The sequence below is a fragment of the Leiobunum rupestre genome, chromosome 10 (genome assembly GCF_980474605.1).
Source record: "Leiobunum rupestre chromosome 10, qqLeiRupe1.1.hap1, whole genome shotgun sequence".
Classification (NCBI taxonomy): Eukaryota; Metazoa; Arthropoda; class Arachnida; order Opiliones; family Sclerosomatidae; genus Leiobunum; species Leiobunum rupestre.
The window spans coordinates 44,389,683-44,415,553 of NC_143393.1; the positions used below are offsets into that span (position 1 = coordinate 44,389,683).

General features: G+C 38.0%; 1 protein-coding gene across 1 annotated transcript; it reads right to left on the bottom strand.

Annotated features, from left to right (window-relative positions):
* Positions 1–1,464: 1,464 nt before the first annotated feature.
* Positions 1,465–21,774, bottom strand: LOC149926019 (protein white-like). Its single transcript, XM_090160566.1, has 16 exons — positions 21,472–21,774; positions 11,963–12,224; positions 11,660–11,895; positions 11,524–11,595; positions 11,184–11,282; positions 10,647–10,885; positions 7,520–7,622; positions 6,560–6,663; positions 6,239–6,485; positions 6,079–6,171; positions 5,937–5,994; positions 5,784–5,861; positions 3,983–4,088; positions 3,185–3,285; positions 1,747–1,817; positions 1,465–1,678 (listed from the first exon to the last, which is right to left on the bottom strand). The coding sequence occupies exons 1-16, from the start codon at positions 21,511–21,513 to the stop codon at positions 1,577–1,579; spliced, it is 2,013 nt and encodes a 670-aa protein (XP_090016692.1). The 5' UTR covers positions 21,514–21,774; the 3' UTR covers positions 1,465–1,576.
* Positions 21,775–25,871: the final 4,097 nt, after the last annotated feature.

Below are 25,871 nucleotides of genomic sequence, written 5' to 3' on the forward strand. Positions count from 1 at the left end.
CCAAGGTTATAATTTACATATTGGCCCTTAAGTCGCCATTTTTTTGTACGAAACCTTCGAATATTTTTTTGAATAATTTCACTCGGTTTTTCTTTAATATGCAGTCGACGTGCGGGTGACGTTAATTAACCGGTAGACCCCATACTTCTCTCCCAATGGGCGTATTTTTTCCACAACCTATAATTATGCTTTGTGCATAAAAGCTGGATTTGTAAAAAATATAATTATTTTTTTAGGGGAGGTTTTTATTCCATAAATACCGGTGATAGATTGTTTTACCTATTGGTAAAATGATCCGTTTCATATGCAAAAATTAGTATCGTTAATATTCCGGTATTGAATGAAAGTAAATTAATTGAAGAGTGGAATTATTAATTGTTAATGTAAAGGCCACCACCGGCAGTGGGAGGTTTTCTCAAAAATTGAGGTAGATGGCAATTACGTTACAACAGTCTTTAGTAAGCGATAACACGTTTGGAGGCGTGTTCAGTTTTTATGAAATGTTAAGGAATAATTTTAAAATTGATCTATTAGCGAGAACCGATAAATTTATTAATAGGGGTTTTGTTTTTGTAAATCCAAAACCATGGGAAATCGTAAATTCTTAAATTTTTATAAAGTTGAATAATTAAAAGTATTACCTTCACCTCAAGGCACGGGTGTTCCACGGTGAAACACGTCTCCAGGCATTCGCCATTACGTGTAAGCTAAATATTTAGTAGACCAAAATCGGCACTGGTTATTCTCAAGTCCATTGCCCGCTAGATAATAGACGCTTCAATAAATCATCATCCAAGGAAATCGCCAATAAGTAATATTTCAGAGAGCCAGGACCTGCAAGTCACTGTTTATATAGTGCTTGTTAAAATATTGGAAATGTTTCACCTATAAGGCAGCAACAAGCGTTCCCCTTTTAACCAGGTAGCTTTTTTGACATATTAAGGCGTGGCAAAAACCAGACGTTCTGTTTACATGTGAAAAGTTCCCATTATTTTCACAAGCACTATATTAACAGACACTTGCAGGTCCTGGCTCTCGGAAACATTACTTCTTGGCGATTTCCTTGTAGGATGATTTATTTAAGCGCCTATTATTGGAGAGTTTAAACTAACCCCTGTTGAAGTTCAAACGTGAACACGATAATACTCTTAATAACGCTCCCAAGTTAAGTTGGCAAAACGTTGGCAAAGCGCTATGGAAGCCTAGACTGTCCCGTTGAAATGTTGGTCGCTTTTGGCGTTTTATTCATAAGCATAGGCGCCACCAGGGGAGGGGGTGGACGGGGGAAATGCCCCCTTTTATGAGCTATAAATGCACTAATAAAGGTATGAAGTTCCTTCCCCCTTTTGACTAAGTATGAAGATTGCCCCCCCCCCCTTTCAAAACGTTTTGAGCGTGCCCCTGTTCATAGGTATCGATTACGGAAAAAAAGACTCTTAGGAAAACATTCGTAAACTTTCGACGTTATTATAAACTATTAAAAATATAAGAAATTACATAAGAAATATATAAAAAGATTGATCCGATGAACTAAACAATTTCTATACAGAAATAATTTTAATATTTGTTTTTCCTCTCATCTCCTTTTTCGAGCTTTTAGGACGACCCCCACGTAGGCGATTAGCCGGAACCCGACCAGGAGGCAAGCCAAATAACCGATATCGGGATACAACTTCTCCTGCAAAAATGTAACCGCGTGTTAAAATAGGAAATAATGAGTCTTGTCAAAATCGCCGTTTCTCTTACCTGATCGAAATGAAGACTTTCCAGGACTAAAGTTCCGTTTTGCATGCACGTGGCCGTCGTGTTCGTACAAGCTGAGAACGAAATTGGAACGTTCAATTCGAGTATACTTACTTTTGAACGTACAAAACAAAGAAAGTATTCATTTGTACTTCGAAATAACAACTATGTTGAGACTAGAAGGCTGCATTTGAAGCAGAAACGGTACCTTTCCCGCCCATTCCCTATGACACAAAGTCCGTTCTCATCCCATTTCCGTTCCAATATTGCTTTTCCAGCCATTCCCGTTCCCTATTTCCGTTCCAATATTGGTTTTCCAACCATTCCCGTTCCCTATTTCCTTTCCAATATTGGTTTTCCAACCATTCCCGTTCCCTATTTCCGTTCCAATATTGGTTTTCCAACCATTCCCGTTCCCTATTTCCGTTCCAATATTGGTTTTCCAACCATTCCCGTTCCCAATTTCAGTTCCAATATTGGTTTCCAACCATCCCCATCCTATATCCGTTCCAATATTTTTTCCAACCATTCCCATCCCATTTAATAATAGTAATAATAATAATGGTTTTCCAACCATTCCCATCCCATTTAATAATAGTAATAATAATAATAATGGTTTTCCAACCATTCCCATCCCATTTAATAATAATAATAATGGTTTTCCAACCATTCCCATCCCATTTAATAATAATAATAATGGTTTTCCAACCATTCCCATCCCATTTAATAATAGTAATAATAATAATGGTTTTCCAACCATTCCCATCCCATTTAATAATAGTAATAATAATAATGGGTTTCCAACCATTCCCATCCCATTTAATAATAATAATAATGGTTTTCCAACCATTCCCATCCCATTTAATAATAGTAATAATAATAATGGTTTTCCAACCATTCCCATCCCATTTAATAATAGTAATAATAATAATGGGTTTCCAACCATTCCCATCCCATTTAATAATAGTAATAATAATAATGGTTTTCCAACCATTCCCATCCCATTTCCGTTCCAATATTTGTTTTCCAACTATTCCCATCCCATTTGACATAAATACAATCAATCCCACCCATTTGCAGTTCCAGAAATTTCCATACCCAATTGAAAGTGTTGTGTCTGTAGGGAAATTCCATTACCCACCATTTCCGAAATAAAAATTATTCATTCCCTATCCGAAAAATTATATTAATCTGATCCCCAGTCATTCCCGCTCTCTAGTTGAGACGCGACGGGGCAACGAAAAACGTTTCAACGCTTCGGGTGACGTATATTTTAGCGAATAAGATTTGATTGACTACAAAGGGGAGTGGCAGACTATGAGTTGTATTGGGCGAAACGCTAATAACCGTCTCAACATAGTGATTCTAGGAAAGTATAAATAAATAAATACGTTCTCGGTACAGCCCACTACACGTGGAAGGTTTACGAGTACAAACGTACCAATGAAATCAACGTCCTCCCATTGGTTGACGCAAAGAGCCTCGTTACTGTAGTAGAACCACGACAAATATTTCAGCCAAACCAACCACCTGGGCACGGAACTATATAGCAAATATTCAGTGAAATGTGTTAGCAGGAACTGAGCAATATGTCGTTAACTAATAGGGTTTTCCATTTGACTGCTCTCGAGCGCTCTAGATTGCTCTGATCAACATTTTATGTTCCATTTGCGTGCTCGAATCTGCTCCGATCAAGTTTCGCGTGTTCCATTTCCCGCTCTCTGGTGCTTCGAGATCGCCCAAACCCGATCTGCCGATTTCGACAGATCAACGGATCGAGATCGAGATCGGAGCAAATTTTTGCGTGCTCCTTTTAGATGTTTTGGCAAAATGGCAGACCAAGACGCGAAAATTCCTATTTCAAGCATACTAAAAACAACAAAGCGCGGGAATATGTTCATGGAATAGTCTTAGTCGATAGCTACGCCGCAAAATTTTCGTTTTAAAACGAAAACATTTGAGAGATTTGGCCGTTTTCGGTCTATCGAAATCTGGCAGCCTTACCTGCCTTCCGGCCTGTATCTCCATACCGAAAATTCCCGACGACTACGCCACCGAAAATATTTTACTAAGCTGATCGGCGGCGTTTTTGACCGTTTTTTTGAATTATCGACTAAGACTATGTTCCATTTGTAGTTTTACTCTAGTCGATTGGGGCGAGATCTATGACATCAGAGACAGATTCGGAGTGAATCTCGAGTAATCAAATGGAAAACGCTATAAGCGACACTGTGGATACCTGTTATTAAGAAAAAATCCTCCGAAGAGGAGGAGCGGTATCATCAAAGGTGTTAAAATGGACGATGCTACCTGCGCCGATGCCGACAGCCCTGATATCATGTAGCCTATTGGAATTGCAATTCGTTCTTATATAGTTTCGGCGATGGGTGGATTACAATAGTTTTCTAAGCAAGAACGTATTTAGGTTACTTAGAGAACCTACAAGTTGACCCGTTTACAGAATCAAGAAGTACTACCTAGGGGAGTCTGGAAATTGAATCAGAAACTCCATCTCTCGGGAAATGGTTTTTAAATATTTTTCTCGACACCAAATATTTTGCTGTTTTGATTAATTAAGTTGATTAAATCGTTAATTTCACGAAACTAAGAACTAAGTAACTAATTATAGTAAAGATAAACTTTGCGCGGCCGATATTAGATGCCTGTGTACAATTGAGAAAATGGAGGGTTTCCGTTGGAAAGAGGAATATATGTAGTATCGTACGTTCTCAGAAACCCTAAATACGTTCTTGTTGTAACGTTTTGGGATATTTTTCCCCTTGCCATAGACGCAATGGCAATAAGTCTTGAAATTCGTAAAGAATATTTGTCTACACATTGGTTTTTAGTCAAGAGATATTTGGCGCCAAATCTCGAAAGTAGTCGAACGACGGTTTCTTCTATATGTAATTGCTAAGATAACACTTTTTATAGCGTAAAAATCCCGAGATAAGAAATTCTTATATTTGCCCATTAAAACGTCGTAAATATCCGTATATCTTTCCTTGGAAATATTTAGGCTCTTTCGCGGGAGTGTCTTCGACCAGGGCCTCGGGCAATGGCGTAAAATGTTATCTCTTCTGAAAACAAAATAACGTGAAGACATCTTCGAGTAGTTGAGCTACGATAAAGCGTTTAGAAGCTACGTGATTCGAAAGGGCCGTCATCAATCGATATTGCTTCAATCGTATAGAAGCGCTCCTATAACCCGTTTCGTCAAAGACACAGGTAGCGTCTTTGATGTATTGCAACCCTATTAAATTTACACTTATAATATTATCCTTTGTAATTACTACTGCAATTTTATCGTAATATGTTTTAAGGCTAATTTACAATAATTCCCTAAAGCCACCAGGGTAGACGCAAAATTTATCCGTTAGGCCTAAAGCTTGGTTTCCACCAACGCGCGTAAGAGCGCGTCATAATGTTAATTTTTTGTCGCGCGTAAAAACGTTTGCACGTTTCAAAGTTGAGTGTCGCTTTTTGACGCGTGCTGGTGGAAACCAAGCTTTATGCTCGGTTTCGTCATAATGTATTTTTCTTTACGCTCAAAGTTGCGTGACGCGCCGTTACGCACGCACGTGGAAACCAAGGCTTATATTTTTTTACTTTTACTCTCACAGTCGTGTGCGAAAACCAACCTCTATTGCAGCGGTTCCCGAAAGGTGTTCCACAGAACCCTGGGGTTCCGAGAATTCGCAGCGCGGCCATCTTTGTTTGTGTCAAGAGTCTTTTAAGATAAGTTAAAAAAATTAGTTGTGGTTCTGCCAGAATTAGGTGGGTAATTTAGAGTTCCATAGCAAAAAAATTGGGAACCGCTGCTCAATTGTCAGTTACCAATTTGAGTTGGTAAAATTTAAGTCATTGATACCTTATGTTCCTTTGTAATTACTAAAATCCACCAGGGTAGACGCAAAATGTCTTCGTTAGGCCTAATACCTGTTTTTGCGTTTACGCTCACCCCGGTGGTTTTGCTCTTGCCATTTCAGGTTTGTGAAATATTTGAGTTGGTGAAATTACTTGTTGATATAAACGCTTACCAAAAGAACAGGCCGTATTTCCGACTAGAGCGCTGACGACAATGGCTATGAAAAATCTATATCCACTCGGGTAAAGACCTGAAAATGTGCGGTCCAGCATTCAAACAGTTTTAACTTATTGCAGAGCGAGATATTTTAAAGGTGATCGCTTACCTATCCACCAATAAGTGATACAAATGAATAAAAGAGGTAGAAATGTGAACAGTGGTAGCTGAAAGAGAGAGTGATGGCAGGAGGTGAAATGAGGGTAACGGTTAAAAGTAATTAACTTGTAGTTGGGCGAGATCGTTAATACCTCAGCCAACATTTTGCTCAGAAAGTAAGTGTCAGTTCGGTACATTCCGTTCCAGTGCTCCCGAAGAAACACGGGTAACTCTTCGCAGAATACCTGTCGTTATGGTAAGATTCATTCTATGACGAGTTGAAAGGAAGGTATTTCAAATTCGGACACTTACGGTAACTACAGACATGGCGTTTTGGAAAGACAGATTGGTGAGTATGAGGAAAAGGGCACCGTTGATGTTCATGATGCCCTCTTGGGTCATCTCTTGGCCCCAATAGATTAGACCGATTATGAGGGATATGACCACCGTCTGAAGCAGACGGACGATGGTCAAGAGTCTTTCTCGCCGAACGACGATTTGGCAACGCCAAATGAGAACGCGCAGTTGACTGAACCACGAAGCTTTGTACTTCTCGTACCTATAGAACCAATGATCGCCTATGAATGCTTGGATTTTTAATTTAATGTCAGTGGCGCTAAAGTAATGACGTACGTCGGGGCAGTTGCTTTGTCCGGAAAGTCACCCATTGACAAGTTGTTCGGAGTTCCATCCACTACTTCAGCCTTGGCCGATTTCTCGTATTCGTCACAAATGAGCTACCAACAAAAACGATTTCCTGTAAATTCCACCTATTTCCATATCGTAGTTATTCCAGTAACTTCCGCCTATATCCATTTCGTAGTAATTTCCCTAACATCCGCCTATTTTCCATTCGTCTATATGCATTACTATAAATTCCTCCTATTACCCACCATTCTGTAGTAATTAATGTAAATTCCAACTATTTCCCTAAATTCCCTTGCTTAGTCATCCTTGAGAATTCAGCATATTTCCCTTTCATAATGATTTTTGTAAATTTCACCTACTTCCCTTCGGTGGACATTCCTGTAAATTTCACCTATTTCCCTTCCGTAGACATTCCTGTAAATTTCACCTATTTCCCTTCCGTAGACATTCCTGTAAATTTCATCTATTTCCCTTCCATAGACATTCCTGTAAATTTCATCTATTTCCCTTCACCTATAAATTTATAATATTTCCGTTTCGTAGACATTCCTGTAAATTTCACCTTTTTCCCTTCCGTAGACATTCCTGTAAATTTCATCTATTTCCCTTCCATAGACATTCCTGTAAATTTCATCTATTTCCCTTCACCTATAAATTTATAATATTTCCGTTTCGTAGACATTCCTGTAAATTTCACTAGATATCCCTACTAATATAGTTTATTAACGTTAAGACAGCTACGATGTAAAAATTTCACGTTGCAGACAACATCGACAACGATTTTTAACCTCGTTTATAAAAAAGAATGATTTTGTTTAAAATTGTAAATTGGGTAATTGAAATATTGGATAGGTATCGGAGGAAATGTTTTTCGAAAAAAAAAACTAGTTAACAAGGTAAGGGGTATATAGCCACGGGCTTGGTATATTTAAGCTTCCTTTTTACCTTGATCCTTTGCCGACAGTCGTCTTCTTGTCCGGGTATCACAGCCAGTTGCTCGATGTAGAAGTCAGCCGGGTTGAAATTTATTGGGCATCTCATCCCCAGCCTGTACGCGAGCGTAGAAAGAAGGCAGTTGACTACATTTAATAAATCAGTTTTGACATTTAGGGCGGAAAGCCCACTTAAGCAAAGTGATCGAAGCTAAAGAGAACTCCTTCAGACTATACAACTGTTAAAGTCCAATTAGTTCGGCGACTCAATTTTTCCAACTAATTGGCAGTTAATTCAGCAGTGTGAACGGCAACCTTGAGACACTTTTTAGTGGACCAACAATCAACTTCGTGTAGGTGACCGATTTTTGGGTGTACAATTTGGTAATTCCACCAATTAAATTTCTCTATTCTGTGACGTCAATGACGTGGGAACTTTGAAACCTGTGACCCGTAGTCTGCTTACTATCTAATATTGATACCAGACATAAATAATTTCGACAGGCTAAATCTAATTTCTTATAGCGTTTTCCATTTGATTGCTCGAGATTCACTCCGAATCTGTCTCTGACGTCATAGATCTCGCCCCGATCGACTAGAGTAAAAACCATTAACATATTCCCGAGCTTTGTTGTTTTTCGTCTGCTAGTAATTTGAATTTTCGCGTCTTGGTCTGCCATTTTGCCAAAAAATATAAAAGTACTTTTATCCCGAGAACGGGAAATGGAACACGCGAAACTTGATCGGAGCAGATCCGAGCACGAAAATGGAACATAAAATGTTGATCAGAGCGATCTAGAACAGTCAAATGGAAAACGCTATGCATTTAATGAAAGAAACAGTATAGCAGACGACAATAAAAATACGAATAATTCCATTGGAGGAAACCAAATCGTGAGCCCCCGTGTGGACAATTGTTGTAATATTGCGACCCACAAAAATTGAATATAAATCCATTTCTGGTAGAAAGGTGTGAGCAGCGTAGGGTGAACAACTAATTTGGTACTACCAAAACTGCATAGTCTGAACGGTATTTTAGATTTGAAATATTGATACTCCGGTTTTTCAACCGACGAAATTACGCAAAATGTTATTTATTAAATTTACAGGGTGTTACGTTCAGATATGATCAGATTAGTTGATAAGGGTCAAATGCAAACCTGGTTGTATAAACCCGAAATTAATCTTAGTTGCCCTTTGGACCTATTCACCACAAGTATTTGTAAGTTTTGAAAAGAGATATTAAGCAAAGCGCTCCAGATGTGTATCATGTTTGAAGGTCTGGTTTTCGCGTTAAAACTTTGGAGTCGAATATTTTTACACCTTCTAGACGATAAAATTTTACGTCGACGTAAAATTTTATTGCTTTTAACTTACGAGGAGACTACCCGAGATTCCCATGTTATTTTCAATGGGAAAATATACATACTGTGTAGTCAAAACATTTTCAGTTGCCATGGCAAAACTAATGCCTATTGCAACTTTTCCCTTGGTGAAATTTCATATTACTATAAGTTTTACACACCCACTTAGTTTCAACAAAATCGGTGATTATCACCTCGGGTAGTCTCCTCTTAGTTATTAGCCATGGTATAGAAATTCAACTTATATAATTATATGATTCTTGTCGATGTTTGTCACATTTATTATCAATAATAGAATAAGTATGACACTGAACGATTTCAGTTAATTATAATCTGTCGATTCCAGGTTTAGTTTTAATTCAATAAATAAGATCCAAAACAGCGTTTAGATCTCAAATAAGAGTTTTTATAAAAGTAAATTTTATGGTCCTATTAGAGAATCCATCATTATTTTGCCAAGGCCGTATAAAGATTAGAAACACTCCCCTCCTTGGAAATTTAAAGTAAAAGTGCCCACGACAACGTAATTTTCCCCGGGGCCCGAAATATCTCTGCAGGGCCCTGAAAGTAAGGTTTTTTTTAACTGTTGTTTATATTTTCAATAAGTCTTGACAGAAACAGTCTATCGGCCATCGATATCTAGAAATTCCAAAGACTAGTAAGAACTAACTGAGCATTGTCAGTCTTTAGTCGCTTTATGATTTATGTTGTCGTTGTCGAAACAGACTATCATTTAAAAAAATTGGTTTCTCCTTCCAACGCCCTGCGTCATAAAAATCGTAAGAAGTGATCTGTATTGAAACGTGTCTAACCCTTGAAAGGCTAAATCGGTAAAAAAAAATTGAATTATCTATAAACACGGGAACACTAAGACCAAATGTAGGTTTAGACAATACTCGGAGCAATACAAATATTGTACAGACTCGTATATTTGTCGCCGTGTAGTCTTGCTTAGCGACAATTTCGAAAATGTGTTGGAATTATATTAGATCCATACTCGATTTCGTAAACCGTCGAACTGAAAGCTCGATTAACCGATTTTGGCAAAATTTAACCGTAGCTCCTCCTGTATATATTTGTTTTTGATTGTGCTATGTTATAGCATTTTTTGCAAGGAATCTATTGCCGTTAAAATTATTTTTTTGAAATTAATACTTAAAGAGATTTATTTCATTAAAAATTGTCCAAAGACTCTATACATTGGCACCTAACGGCACCCCCCCCCCCGCCCCCTCCTAGCCCGTTCGTTATAATCATCGTGGGTGCATATTTAAACCCCACCTAATATATCTCCTTACGTATTAATTTCCGAAAAACACGTGACCCCGACAACGTGACAAACAACGGCTAGCCACAATGCTTTACCTATACAACTGTCGGTAGCAGAATATCAACGGTACTGGTAAGCCTTTGCAATACAAAAATTTATTTAATCTTTAAGAATATTATTATTAATTTCCGCCTTGTTATTTCAACGCTATAGAGTAATATCGGCGTGACGTATGTCGACGTCACCCATGCTTTTTCATATGGATAAAAAACTGCCCTCAAAATGGCAGCCATAGCCCAAAGCTACAAACCGATACTTCTCTATAATCATTTCTATATATCAAGGAAAAATATCTAAAATATTTTAACATATATAACGGGATTATATTTAGCCCCGATTTTAAATAATTTAATTTTGCAAACGCCCAGTTACGGCCGACGTTGTCGTTCAAACTTCTAGAGCACTTGGCTTAATCTCAATAATATTCGACGTGAGTGTAATTTTACCGTGAAAAGTATTCAAGAGCGTCCTTGCTCTCGCCCTGGAACGCGACTCTTCCTTCGGCGATCAGGATCAGACGGTCAAACATGGCGTAAGTGTCCGAGGAAGGTTGGTGGATGGTGGAAACGATGGTGCGTCCTCCGGCCGCCATTTGCTTCAGAACGGACACTACACTCTGCGCCATGAAAGAATCCAACCCCGAAGTAGGTTCGTCGCAAAACATCAGCGACGGGTTCGTCAGAACCTACGAAGAAATCGCTGTAGCCTTCGAGTAATTGGGTGGAAAGTGGGTCATCCGCTTTTGAGCTACGAGCCCATCGTAAAGGGCTGACGCTTGAACTTGGTGTTGAACGCAGATTGGCGAGGTCGTTTGTAGGGGAAAGATGTAAAGACTGACGAATAGTTTTGGTTATGTTATACGTCGCAGCCTTTCAACTCTTTCCCTGACTAACGATCGCCCCGAATGCTTCGAATATCGCCAGCTCTCGCTGAAGATGTGTTATGATTGCGTGGTACGCGAATGATAGTTGGCAGAGATTTACCTCGGAGGCGAAGGCGAGTCTCTTCATTTCCCCTCCTGAGATTCCCTTCAGTCTTCCTGGGATCCCGATAAACGTATCGGCGCATTTCATCAAGCCAAGCTAGACATCATTTACGTAAAAATAAATTGAAGAAAAAAGTATTACGTCAATAACTTGTTTTTCGACAATCTTTTGGGAAAAAAATTATCAAATTATCAATGGCAAATTTTCATTGACGAAAAATTTTTACCATTAAGTGTAAAAAGACACGTCAAACCTTGTAAAGGACACTTTGGTTTATGCATCTAATGACAATTTATGAAAATAGCACGTAACCGCGATTAAAAGAGGTTGAACGAACCTCGTGCAAGACGTCATCCACCCTCAGAAGTCTTTCTTTGTATTTCAAATGACGGTCCATTCTAAGTATGGCCTGTAATGATTTCGATAAGTACTTGGAGCAAATGTTAGAAAAATTTCCAATTTTCGCGTCGTACTTGAAAAATGAGATGTTCTTTGACCGTGAGCGTCCCGATAAAAAGGTCATCCTGCTGGACGTAAGCGGACATTCTCGTGATGGAACGTCCAAAGTTATGCCCGTTGACCTTGACCTCGCCTTCAATTTCTAAATTTTCTAGCGACCTTCCAGTTAGTATATTGAGCAGCGTGGTTTTCCCCGCACCACTGGCGCCCATGATCGCCAGCAAGTGACCGGGTTCCGCGCGTCCGCTTACTGAAATGTGTACCGCTTTTTCACACGATTCCACTACTTCAATTTCAACGCTTTATATTTATCTTACCGTCTTTGAGGAGTTTCTTGACTCGTACTTGACTGGGATCTGCCTTCCGGCAAAATTTCTTTTCCGTATTGAGTTTCACCTCGACCGAAATGTGGTGCCACGAGAGGGTCAGTCCTTGCGTCTGCAGGGCCGTTCGACCAGACAACGTTTTGCCGTTGTAGTTGCCCAGTCCATCCTCGACGCTGATGGGCACCGAGAAAATCTCCAGGGTTGTCCTCTCTTCAGTCGTGTCCAAGGCCGGGTTATCCGTGCCATTTTCCGACTGGATGCAAATAGAACCAAATAGAAATCATTTAGTTTAATTTACAGAATTAGAACCATACGACTATAACTATTAATTAATGTTATAATGGCCCCGTAAGTTTGAAACTAATGGGATTTTAACGTTAGGCTAATAACTGGCCAAACTAGCTTCATGAAACCACCTGGTGGTGAACCAACTGAAACTTATGCACAAATCTCCCAATGCATGATACCGGTAACTGCTTCGTAGATGGCAACAGTGGCGTAGCTAGCATGGGTGACACCCGGGGCGGATATCATGGTGGGCTACTTACTAGTCTCTATAGTTTGTGTTTTCACGGTCGGGTGACACCCCCAAATCACGCCCAAATGGGTGGCACCCGGGGCGGACCGCCCCCTCCCCTAGCGACGCCACTGGATTTCAAGAAGTAGTAGGATTTGCTCTGTTTCTTCGCCAGGTAGCGTGGATTCTATTTTATTTTTCTCCCATGTCTAGTGCTGAATACACGCGCCCTTATGGACGAATAAAAAAACATTAAAATATTGTAACCGTCGAAAACTGGGTCTAGAAGAAAAATAAACTGAAATAGACAGAAAACCATCGTGTATCAAAATAAATCAGTTAAAATGTAATAATAGCTTTATTTTGGTTAACGTTGAAGGTCTAATTTGAAAATAAGCCAAATTTAACGTTTAAAAGAGCTCTAAGCCTTTGGATTTGTTATAGCAGACGAACTTTCAAAAATCGAATTTTAACGGGAAAAAACCTTGAAAATAAATATTTATTTTGGCCATAGGTGGCACTAGCGTCCGGTCCACGTCACATTTCCACCCCTCCCCCCATTTTCAAACAAAACCTTATTTTTGGAAGAGGACTGCCCAATTCAAACTTAGGGAGGCCTTGGTAGTCTTATGTTAGAAACGAGATATATGTCGTAAACCTTTGAATTTTGATACAGACGTTTTAACACGTATTCATACCGTGATGAATGACCCAACATTTCAGTTACCATTGTCGCGCTTATCATAGTCTAATGCCCTTCCTTTTTAAATAATTAAATTTAAATATTATTTCGTCATTTGGTTCGATAAGAAGCGTAGTTGATTGAAATTCGTTTCCTTGACGTGTACCAATGTATTTGACTTAATCCTTTGCCGTTGGAGATTTCTTTTTACGTTATCATTCGCGTAACAGAGGCTACGTTGCGTGAAGCTTAAAGGTCTTATACCGATTTACGTTGATTCCGTTGAGACTTTTTATCCTGTCCTGTTGAACGCTTTTTTACGATTGTGGTAATTTTTATAAAATATCGTCTGCTGTGTCGTCCGCAGCTAGCCTTCCCGCGTGCTGTGACGTCACGATTCCGTTGATCAATGAAGAAACCTGCTGTAAGAGCAGGGGTACGTTCAATAACAGTCAACGGGAAAAAACCCGATTGATTTGATATTTTCCACCGATGAGCTTTTTCGTCCCAATGACGTCGTAAGTTACTGAACGCTTTTATTCAGTCATCGGTGTTTTTTAAAATGGCGTAGCTTTTATAGTAGTTTTACGTCAGAAATGACGTCAGCCATTGGAAAAACCGACTTTTCCAGCCGATGACTTCGGTGAGTAACCGATGACTATCGTAACGTCAAAACCGGAAACGCGAAAATGCGTACAGTAGAAAACCGATGTCACAGATTACTAATCGGTGAGTCCGATGAGCTCTGCTGAACGCAGCCCAGGTTTTTCTGTTGCTGAACGGTCATGTGACGTCGCAAACAGCATTTTTATCTAAATAACGGATCAAAGACCACAAATTTAGGAAACCAATAAGATACCAGGCTAATTTGATTTCCTTTAAGGGGGTGGAGCTTACTGCTAGAGCATGAGGAGGATTTGGATGAACGTTAAAAATCGTCTCAACCTAGTCATTTTATTATATTAATACAGTGGCGTAGCCCGGGGGGAGCACAGGGGAAACATGCCCCCCCCCGAATCGTATGGTCGTACCTACAAATATTTTTATTTTTTTACTTTTTTTTATGGAGTTCCCCCCCCCCCCGATATAAAATCCTGTCTAAGCCACTGTATTAATATAGTGTTATAGCTAACGATCTCAAACTTTGGTAAAACACAACCATTACGAGATATAAACTAAAGCTCAATTTGTCCAACTAACTAAATAATTTCGGTAGGTTTTTAACTTTCGATAATTGGTAATTTAACTGGCTTATAATCCTTTTTAAGATATTTAGAGTAATCGACCTTGGCGCTATGTTTAACTGGCAGCTAATTTTAGCAGGGGGCCAAGGTTTATTGAAAGTTAAATACACACTTATTATAAATTATTGAATGTAAATAAACTGGCAGTCATTACTCTAGCACTACTATCTTGTCTTAAGGTCAATTTCAATATAACAAACATACACTTGGTTATATTACTTTTACTAGCTCGTCTTAGCTTAGCTCGGTACATTTCACTTATTTTATTTTAGTTTGTATCAACGAAAGTCGTTGAATTGTTTAAAGGTTAAATGACAAATATTGTTTTACTTGATGATTTAGGGTGACATTTGCTTAATTGTAGTATCAGCGCAACGTCACCCATTTTTTCCCCATAGAGAAAAAACCGATCCTAAATGGATGGTCAGGGTCAAAGCTACGGATAAATATTACTCTATTAAAGAAAATGAAGGTAAGGAATATAAACCTATTATCTGCGTATGTTAATGATATTCATTTCTGATAATGGTATGACGTAAGTTGTCACTTGGATCCGCCCGTGCTTTCCCAATTTATACGTCATCTAGTAGAAATAACAACATTATTTCAAATGGTGGCTCAGCGTGAAGTAGCTCTTTTTTAAATAGATGTCGCTAGCGTTGAAATTAAAAAGGCGGTACTTATAGGTACCCCTCGCGTTGATTCGATCGTTTGTAAATTGGTCAATAACATAAATTACAGCAATTATAAACAATAATTTTACATGGTATATATAATTTAGGTTAAAGCCCAGTAAATATAGTATAACCATGGACTAATTAACACAGGGACACCCCGTTCCCGAATATTTGCTTCGGGCGATTGTTAAATGTGCGCTCTGGCGGTATAGTTAAGAACTAACGGAAAACTAGGGTCAAACAGGAAGGAGGAAAAAAGGGGGGGGGGATGAACAAGACATAAACCTAGTCAATGTGTATACCATGTTGTGGCGCGTACGGTTTCGTTTTACGGATATAAATTAGCTTGAGTTGCCCTTCTTAATTTGAGCTAAATAGAAAATGAATTTTTCTTCATTAACTTATGAAACGATGTTCATTTATCCACCTAAAAAAAGGGAAAAAGATAATTGGATGTCAATTTTATTTCTGGTAAGTCTTTGCCAAGGCTTAATAAACAGCCTTTTTATCGCTATCAATTTCCAAATTTCTTTATTGTAATATTGGTTTTATTTTGTAGATGATGATGATTTAGGGTTTAGGGAATGGTATCAAACATACTCCACTCATATGCTGTATCTTGAATCACTTTTACACGATTTACATACACAGAGTTTTTCATTTTTTCCAATAAAAATATAATATAATGCTATAAAACTATCATAAAACGTATTGTTGATTATTTTAAATTTTATATTCCTTTGACATAAATAGATGGCACCACGCTTTCCAGTAAAGTCTCGTTTTGCAAAGAATCGGATAGATTCATGGCCATCTCTAATAACAGGGGCCTTTTCATCATACAGGTGGCAATGATAGAGCCGCGACTTGCTTTAAATAAATAAAATAAAGATTTTAAATATATTCTTGTAAAATAAGTTAAAGGTTCTTACGTGTTTACAAGCGCGGAAACTAATAAATCATATAAAAACAAAAGTTAACAGGCGCTAAAAGTATCAAGAACGATGGTTAAAGTGTGAATTAAATTGGTTACTTTCAATAATTTTAATTAAACGACTAAATGTGCTCCAATCACATAAAAGAAATCCCATCGATTTACCTTACGTCACTCTCAAAAAAATGTGAAATTGTTAAAAATGTGAATTTTTGATTTGGTTCGTCAATTTTAAGATGTATAAAAACAATATCAACAGTTATTTTTATGAAACAAGTCATTGATTTAAATCACACAATGTATTTCAATGGAGGAATAAAAAATGGCAAAAAATAGGTTCTTAAAAAATTAAAATACATTGAAAATCTGAGCAAACTAAAATATTAAATAATAATTATTTTTAATGAAGATTTAATTTAATTCAAGATTAGCTAACTGGTAAAAGTAAAATATCCTTTAATTATGTTTCAACGTTATTTGTTGTCTTATAACTAACCATGTAGATTTTGATCCCACACCGTCCGGTAAGGGGACCCCTCTTCAGTCTCTAGCCGAGGGCCTCCAAAGAAGCCAGTCCGGGCCTGCTTCTCTTAAGACTATCTTATACACTTGCGCTATCGTTCACTCCACACAAGCTGCTACTTCAGAGCAGTAGCGTACCCAGGGTTTTGGTTCGGGGGCACGCGATTCAGAAGCGCGGGCTTCAAAGCCTCGTACAAGCTTCGGTTTTCATTTCAGCAAATGTGAGGCAGAACCGTCCCTTGAGTAGGGCAAGCGGGGCAGTGGCCCAGGGCGCCAAAGTTTTAGGGGCGCAAAATCAAAGATTTTCATTAAAATTGGATATTGAAAGATTAAAAATTTCTACCTAAGGTTCTGGGGGCGCCATTTTGTTTTTTTGCCCAGGGCGCCATTTGGGCTAGGTACGGCTCTGATTTGAGGAACACTTCTTCAGACAGTCGCATCTCATTCTATCCAAACATGACCCACTATAGTCAACTTTCAACGCAACGAGCCTGACAGCGCCGCTTTCACACCGTACATTGCGGAAGCACTGATACCAATTTGGGGCGAACAGTACCTGCATTTTATTAGCGGAAGTAACTCGAAACGACACGCGCAGCTCCCCCTTTCCCGGATATTCGATTACTAACACTGTCATTGTATTCGGCCTATAAGGATTCTTTCATCCATTTTAAGGTGTCAGCTTATAGCATCTTTTGTACGACATCACGCGTTACTCTTATACTCTTAACTATTATTGTTAGAAAGGAGAATGAATCATTGTTTTCAGCTGTTATACCAGATGCGCGGTTGCGTAGAATTATCAGTTCAGTAATTATAACAGGTCATTCCAAGGTTAATATAAAATGATGTCTGATCTGCAACCAGAGCGCTAAAATAATTACCTAAATTTGAGTAACTTAAATTATTTATAATAATAATTTCGAGTAACTTCAATTATTTATAATAATCATTTCGAGTAACTTCAATTATTTATAATAATCATTTCGAGTAACTTCAATTATTTATAATAATCATTTCGAGTAACTTCCATTACTTGAAATAATCGTTTCGAGTAACTTCAATTACTTAAAATTAATCTTTATTTTGATCATTTCAAATGTATAAAATAACCATTATTTTGATCATTCCAACTGTATAAAATAACCATTAATTTGATCATTTCAAGTGTATGAAATAACCATTATTTTGAGTAACTTCAATTACCTAAAATAACCATTATGTTGAGTAAATTCAATTACCTAATATAACCATTATTTTGAGTAAATTCAATGATCTAAAATAACCTTTATTTTAAGTAAATTCAATGATCTAAAATAACCTTTATTTTGAGTAAATTCGATGATCTAAAATAACCATTATTTTGAGTAAATTCAATTACCTAAAACAACCATTATTTTGATCATTTCAAGTGTATGAAATAACCATTATTTTGTGTAACTTCAATTACCTAAAATAACCATTATGTTGAGTAACTTCAATTACCTAAAATAACCATTATGTTGAGTAAATTAAATTACCTAATATAACCATTATTTTGAGTAAATTCAATTACCTAAAATATAACCATTATTTTGAGTAAATGCAATGATCTAAAATAACCATTATTTTGAGTAAATGCAATGATCTAAAATAACCTTTATTTTAAGTAAATTCAATGATCTAAAATAACCACTATTTTGAGTAAATTCAATTACCTAAAACAACGATTATTTTGAGTAAATTCAATTACCTAAAACAACGATTATTTTGAGTAAATTCAATTACTTAAAGCTATAGCTATTTTGATTAGATTCAATTACTTAAAACAATAGTTATTTTGAGTAAATTCAATTACTTAAAACAATAGTTATTTTGAGTAAATTCAATTACTTAAAACAATAGTTATTTTGAGTAAATTCAATTACTTAAAACAATAGTTATTTTGAGTAAATTCAATTACTTAAAACAATAGTTATTTTGAGTACTTTCAACTACTTTCTGTTAGAAACTCATTAAAATCGTATTTGATCATCTAGCTAAAATTTCAAGTATGGATAATTTACCTGTATGGATAAATTGGATCGTAGCAAAGCAGCGTCGGAGTCGAGAAAGGTGCTGTAATTGTTAGTGGCGAAGCGGTCTCGAGAAGACAATGGTAGCGTATCGCGATTCGGGCTGTACTTTCCCTTCATCTCTATTCAACCCGCTAAATGATAGTCGAAATATTTTCCAATTCCTTAAGGACCGCACTCTAATATTATCCCTCTGTAATTTTACTCGTAAAATATTCTCCGTGTCACCTTTGTACCGCGAATCAGTCAATCGACTTTTGTCGTCTGGTTCGCGTTTTTACTTTATCCCCAACGACTGTTGACGAACAGCTGGATGATTTGTACCTTTGCACAAACCTCTGCTATAGTCGCCGCGTGTGTTTTCTCTGCGGGACATCTACTTGATATCGCTATATTTGGTTTTATATAGATTTGTATTTAGCCGCGATGTACTTGTCAGAATGTCTTAGTTAGACACGATCACACGAAATTCTTGCTATTGATAAGCCCCCAAGAGAACGATACGGGTCTACTGTTAGTTAATAACTATACCTATGGGTTATGCATTACCATAAGTAACATTATCGTTAGTATGACACTTTCAATTGATTTTACGCTAATTTTCTTAACAAATGTTTTTTCGACACTGACCGCTAGGAGCAACAAACACAGCACCCTACACAAGGAGAACGCAACCAGTCAAAAGTCGCGCAACCGAACTATATTATCTTGATAATCGTATCTTTCGCGTTGGTCATATTTGGACCCTAGGGGGCTCTGTGCGGAAATAAACTATGATTTCTAAAACAATTTCAATGATAATTTTTCTTCAACGTCATACTTATTTATACTACGATACTAATGGTATTACGTATACTACGTACTTTGATTCACCTTGGATCAAAAATATAAGCTTACTGAATATAACACTACAGATGTTATATCGTGTAAAACGTACAATTACAATTACGTATGCAAGTACACACGTAATTGTAATTGTACGTACAATTGCGTGTGTACTTGCATACGTAATTGTAATTGTACGTGGCGTTTCATGTTAAACGTGATAACGGTACATGTAGGTGATAACCAACAACGAGAAGTTGAATAATACGCTTCTACAAAACAATAGAGATAATATTTTTGCCCGAAATTTTTAGTTACTTTTTTTCTCTGCAATGACTTTCAAATTCTCAATGCCATGTAAATATAAATTTACACCAACACTGCAAACACCTGAACAAGCGCTTCACAAACTTTACGCAAGTGTTGAAAAAAATTATAACTTACAGGTACCGAGGAATATTTGTTCCTTTTCACGAGTTTAAAGAGCGCTAGAGGGCTTCAAAGTTTGGCCTACTAGCCCCTGGAAGTCGGCTGCCGTTAGCACGCACACACGAAACAGGGAAAAACCATTGCAGGGGCGCGATAGAATTTCGAATGGGTAGGAAATAAGCTAAAAACCAAAAAAAGAGAGAAAATACAAACAAATTATACTAATTTATTTTCATTACCATAAGCGCTCGAAATGCAAAGGTGAAACCACCGAAAAAGTGAAGCACGAACGTGCTGGAACACTCCGGGTGTAGTTCGGATGTGTCCGGCCGCGGCATGGATTCTTGCAACGAAATCCATCGCGGATTCCACTGACGTCGCGTACACGAGGTCTTCCATTCCAAGAAAAAATCCAGTGGATTTAGGTCCGGAGATCGTGCTGGCCATGCGACTGGACCTCCTCGTCCAATCCATAGGTGTCGATAGCTCCAATTTAGCACCTAAATTGGAGCTATTGACACCTAACTACACCCAGAGTGTGTGTTCCACCTTTGCATTTCGAGCGCTTATGGTAATGAAAATAAATTAGTGTACTTTGTTTGTATTTTATCTCTTTTTTTTGGTTTTTAGCTTATTTCCTACCCATTCGAAATTCTATCGCGCCCCTGCAATGGTTTTTCCCTTCTTCGTTGGTGCGTGCTAACGGCAGCCTACTTCCAGGGGCTAGTAGTCCAAATTTTGAAGCCCTTTAGCGCTCTTAAAACTCGTCGCAGAGAATCGCGACAAAAACAAACATATTTCTCAGCTCATCCCCTACAACCATTAAATCACCCTGTATACATAAATTACATAAAATATAGATAGATACATTTCTATAATACGTATTTAATACGTTTATTTCACGTGGGTTGATTGATCTACGCAATTTGATATCGCAGGTTCCCTTCCCATAGGCTCGCATGTTACGATAAGTGTATAAATTGTTACATAAGTGTGACACTTCCTATTCCTCACATTCAAAAGTTTTACACAGACTGCGTTACGGGTTTCGTCGCCGTTTTGCGTCCGCTCGCTAACGCGTCACACGTAGCCTTTGACAGTGCCTCGCTAGGGGGAGATTTTCTTCTTGCGATGACGTCACTCCGTTACTAGCTCTAAGTAAAATAATACCCAAAGTGACAAACTTATTGAACAATATTATAGACTTATAGTAATAATGGTCAAACTTATTTTCCGATTCTATAACTCATCATAATTTTGCTAAATTACGCGTTATATTTACTTTTATAAGCGTTTCAATTTTCGTTTCAATTTTCGTTCAGCCTTGGCAGAACTAAATGAACCGAAGTTATGGTGTTACCAAATTTAACCTCGCGTATCCCAAACCACAAATTTGGGCTAAATTAGTAACGCCCAAAATTTAATTTTAATTTAAATAAAGTCGATATGAAGGAGTTGCGTGAACCAGGCTGAATCATTTTCAACCGATTCAAACCGTTTTCTACCGCTTACGTTTAAAAGTAGCTTATGTAAAGTTTCACTATGCCTACTTAAGATGACAAACATAATTTTGCTACAATTATTTTCTTTCGCGAATAGAAAGTGACTTATCTTACCACTTCTCCCAAGAGCGACTCCGTATCAGTGTCCGCGTCCATGGTACGGAGCTGTTGCTGCGCAAAATGTTAAAAGATGCCAGCATCCACACGGCGCGAACTCTAACCGTTGGTCATCATTAGAGAGGATGTCCGATAGAGCCTCGATCTCAGTATTCCGTCGTCGAAAATGGCCAGCAGAAAAATATTCTTCCCTTACTTTCGACCTCAACTTAAAACTCTTCCGAAGTTTATCGGATCGCGAACGAGCGAGCGAGGATTATGCCTTTTTCATTTTGGGGAGGGCCAATTTTCCCGTCCGCCTCTCACTCCTCGGCCAGGTAGCCCCGCGGCTGGGTTGGATCGCGACGGGTCACGTGAGCCCCGCACCTGCCTGCCTCGCGTTGAGAGCCACGTCTTGAAACAAGTGTCTAGTTTCTTATACCCGTTGACTATTATAATATTACATACATGTTTTAAACACCTGGACGGCTTTTCTTAACTCTAATCGTCTTAGGTGCCTTTTTCTCCAAGCTACTTATAGACGCGGCCATTATAGCGTACGTAGTTTATTCTCCGTCTGATTTCACGTATAAAGCGAAAGAGTTTGTGAAAATGGTTAATCGCGGGCCTCTCTTCGAAATTGTGTTTATCCTTTTTCGTTGTTTGAGTGTATTTACAGAAAAGGTTTGAAGGGAAAGATTCGAACTAAATTTAATTTTTTCATTATGATTTATAAAATGTTAGGGATAAATAAAAAATAATTTTGTCTCAATAAAACAAGAATTTAGGTTTTTTACACACATCCATAAATGTCACAGCTCATATCTTAATCGGTTAAAAAATGATAAGCCTATCTTCCTGGTTGAATGATATTTTGACTTTTTTTTGCTGGATTAATATTAGCAAAAGTACATAATATTGGAAAAAGTAGTATTGTTAATGTTGATCGCTTGAAACATGTAACTTCTTGGAATACGACTGATTTTTGAAAATGCGTTCGGTGTTTGATAATGTATTCGGTTTTTGAAAATGACCAAATGTTGCTACCACTAAAAACCACTGAAAACCTAAACTAATTCTATCATATTACCTATTTAATCAACAAAATTAAACTACCAAAATAATATAAAATTCTGAAAAATTAACGTAAAAGTTTAGATTTAATAGCACAGATAACACGGTATTTAAGCAAAATATCATTATCTTGCCTCAGTTCGAAAGTTTTAGAGTAAAATTAACAGCTCTGAGTCTCTGACCTTGGAGGAGAGAAGTATTATGGAGTGGAAAAGTCGGGCGCCACCTGCGGCTTTGTAAAATTCCCATCATGCTCTTTTTGTAGGACGTCATCAAGCCAGAATGATGGCAGATAAAGCTGACGTCCGACCAAAAACCGGGGTAGTCTGGGTAATTCTAACAGCAATAGGCGGGAAAGGACGTTCTTATTACCGCTATGGGATTTTCAACTCCAGAATACTTCCCTCCTCTGACCCTCTCATAACTGTTTGAGATTTAGTATAATTTGGAACGAAGCCACGGTGTTGAAAATCATACTGAAAATTGTCCTTTTCAACCAACGAGTATTTATTGTTACGATCAAACTAAGGTCCCAATATTTTGAGATTCTGGCTAGTTTTTTTAATTTCAGAAAATATTACAACGGGTATTGGTATGGTGTAGGACTGCTATAACTTTAAAGTAGAGACTTTTGACGGGTTGCGTTCTCCTTGTGTGGGGTGCTGGGTTTGTTGCTCCTAGCTAGCAGCAAGAGGAGCCGGGTTCGATCCCAGTTTATGGCGTTGGGTGAAAACTCGGAACAACGCCGCTCGCGTTGAGAAAACAAATTATCTCGCTATTGGTTAAAGTGGTTTTCCCACGAGTTCTTCGCTTTCCCCTTTGCGTTTAATAATAACTATAATAATCAGCTCAGCTATAGCTAATACCCAAAGCATCACCCTAGGCCCAAGTCATCGCGCAGTGGCGGCGCCAGGGGTAGGCTACGCGCAGGGCCGGATTAACCAATAGGCCGAATAGTCCTGTGCCTAGGGCACCAAGCCGACAAGGGGCACCAAGAGGGTTCGAAAAAAATAAAAGTACAAATATTTAATCATTTGCTTTTCACAAAATATTTTCCGGAGTTATTTTAGTAAATGCGTTCACCCCTATGAACCAAAAACGTCACATTGTCCGACGGACTGCCGTCTAGCCCCTGACGACATACTAAATCTGGCAGCAAAATGAATTTTCCTTCCATTTCTCAATTATAAATTGAGTAAGAGAGTAGCTCGCTTCGCTCGCTATTGAAAGTAGGGATTGCAATTGCTGGATCCCTCATCCAGTAGTCCAGCTGGATCCAGCGCATTTTTCGGCCTGCTGGATCCAGCGATGCGGATTCGCAAGTAACTACTTTTAAATAACTGGCACGTGAATCGCGATTCGCGCGGCGCGAATGGCACAAAAGTGAACGTTGCCACTTTGCTAGGTGCGCTACGGCCCTGCGTGAGACAAGACCATCAATACCATTTGTTTCTTGAGATTGTACTTACAGAAAAGTTAAAAAAGGCCTCTTGTATTAATGTATGTGGTTTAATATTTTATAAAAAGTAGCTAGTTGCCAGTATTTACAATACAGTCTGGTTTATTTGTAATTGTCTGCATTATTCTTCCAAGATGTCATCAAGAATCCCCTTAACTAGTTGGTGTAGATAGATACCCCCAACCCACGTGCGTTACAAATTATACAAACGTGATTGATTTAATCCTTTAAAATACTTTAAGACTGATATTTTATAACTCTTCTAATAAGACTTTACCATAACCGAGTTCCCTAGGAGGGGTTTTACAATTTTGTGGTGTGTCTGTTGGCAAAGTGTATTCACCGCGTTGACAGTTTCATGAACTTTGGAAAAGGTTCACCAGAGCAAAACCGGTGTAACGGCTAAACTCCTCGTTACATCTGATATATTTTTTAACTTTAACGCCCACAGTAACGACGGTTTTGACTAACTTGTTAGTGTAAACCAGCTTTTGAACGTTTGTATTCGAATTCGTGCTTTTGTAATGTTTTGTGTACTGTGTGTTTGTGTTCAGACATGGGTGAATGTTGTGTGTTCTGTCAAACTCATATTTTTTTTTACTTTTGGGACGGGCCGAGTGCTTAGGGTTACGGTAAATTATGTTGCCACGATACTCACACAAACGACTTTGGGAAAAGTCCGTCTTCCTTTACGTGCATTAACCACATTTATTATATATTATTTATTATATATATTAATTTAATCAGCAAGATTTTTATTATTTATAGATAAAATTAAAATTAATTGATATAATTAAAAGTACAGTTGCGAACAGGAAACGAGCAGGAGTTATATTTTTAACAGGTGGACCTTAGGGTTCCGGGGTGGTAAATACCGGGTGGAAAATAATGTGGCAAATAGTGGTAAATACCGGCCTGGCCAAAAATGTATTTAGTGGAAAAAAGTGGCCAGTATATTTTTTACTTTTATTAAGATTTCAACATTTTGCATTTTGGGCTATAAAATTCAAATATCTATACATAGTTGCCAGAATTTGGGCTGGTCCAAAAGGGTATTATTCATAACTAATAATTAGATTTTCAACTTATTATCTTTTCAAAAGGCATATTTTCTTTATTAGCCACTATTTTCCAGTTTTTTCCACTGGCCTGGACAAAAATCCAAAAAGGTGGCTTTTTAGGTACACCGATCTTTTACAGTTGAGCCAATGACTGCCACGTCTTCTAATTGCAAATAAATAATATCATCGACATACCATGGAGGAATAACAGGAGAAGTTTAAATTTGTTACGCTATTTAGTACAGTACGACAGCCAGGTGACACTAGCATCGCCTTTCAAAAAAACTCCGGTTAGTTCTCCATGGAAAAATTCCGAGGAGAGGTATATTAGGGCTTTCTAACTTGTTGGGCATTTTTGATAAAATTCTTTGGTTTTTTTGAAAAATATATAAATTGCTGGATCCGCGTTGGATCCAGCTGGATTGATGTCGGTCCAGCAAAAATCCAGCTGGATTGAAAACCCTGCTGGATTGCAATCCCTAATTGAAAGCTAGGGGCACCAAAATTAACTTGGGCCTAGGGCCCCATAAAGTCTTAATCCGGCCCTGGCTATGCAGGCTACAGTCTACTTTCATTTCAATTGTAGGGGCCCCAAATCTAGATGAAGGGGCCCCGAACAGCCCCCTAAAATGATTTGTGAAACTAGAAATTTCAAAATCCGAATTAAAAGCCTGCTGTTTTTAAGTTGCGAACACTGAACAGTGATTTCTAATATTTTTCGAACGCAGCCTTAATTCGTTGTAGTTGCTAAACTAGCTACTTCAAAAAGTGTTGCATCGTTAGACAGATGGTCAATTGCGCGGTTTTCCGACTCTCCAAGTCAC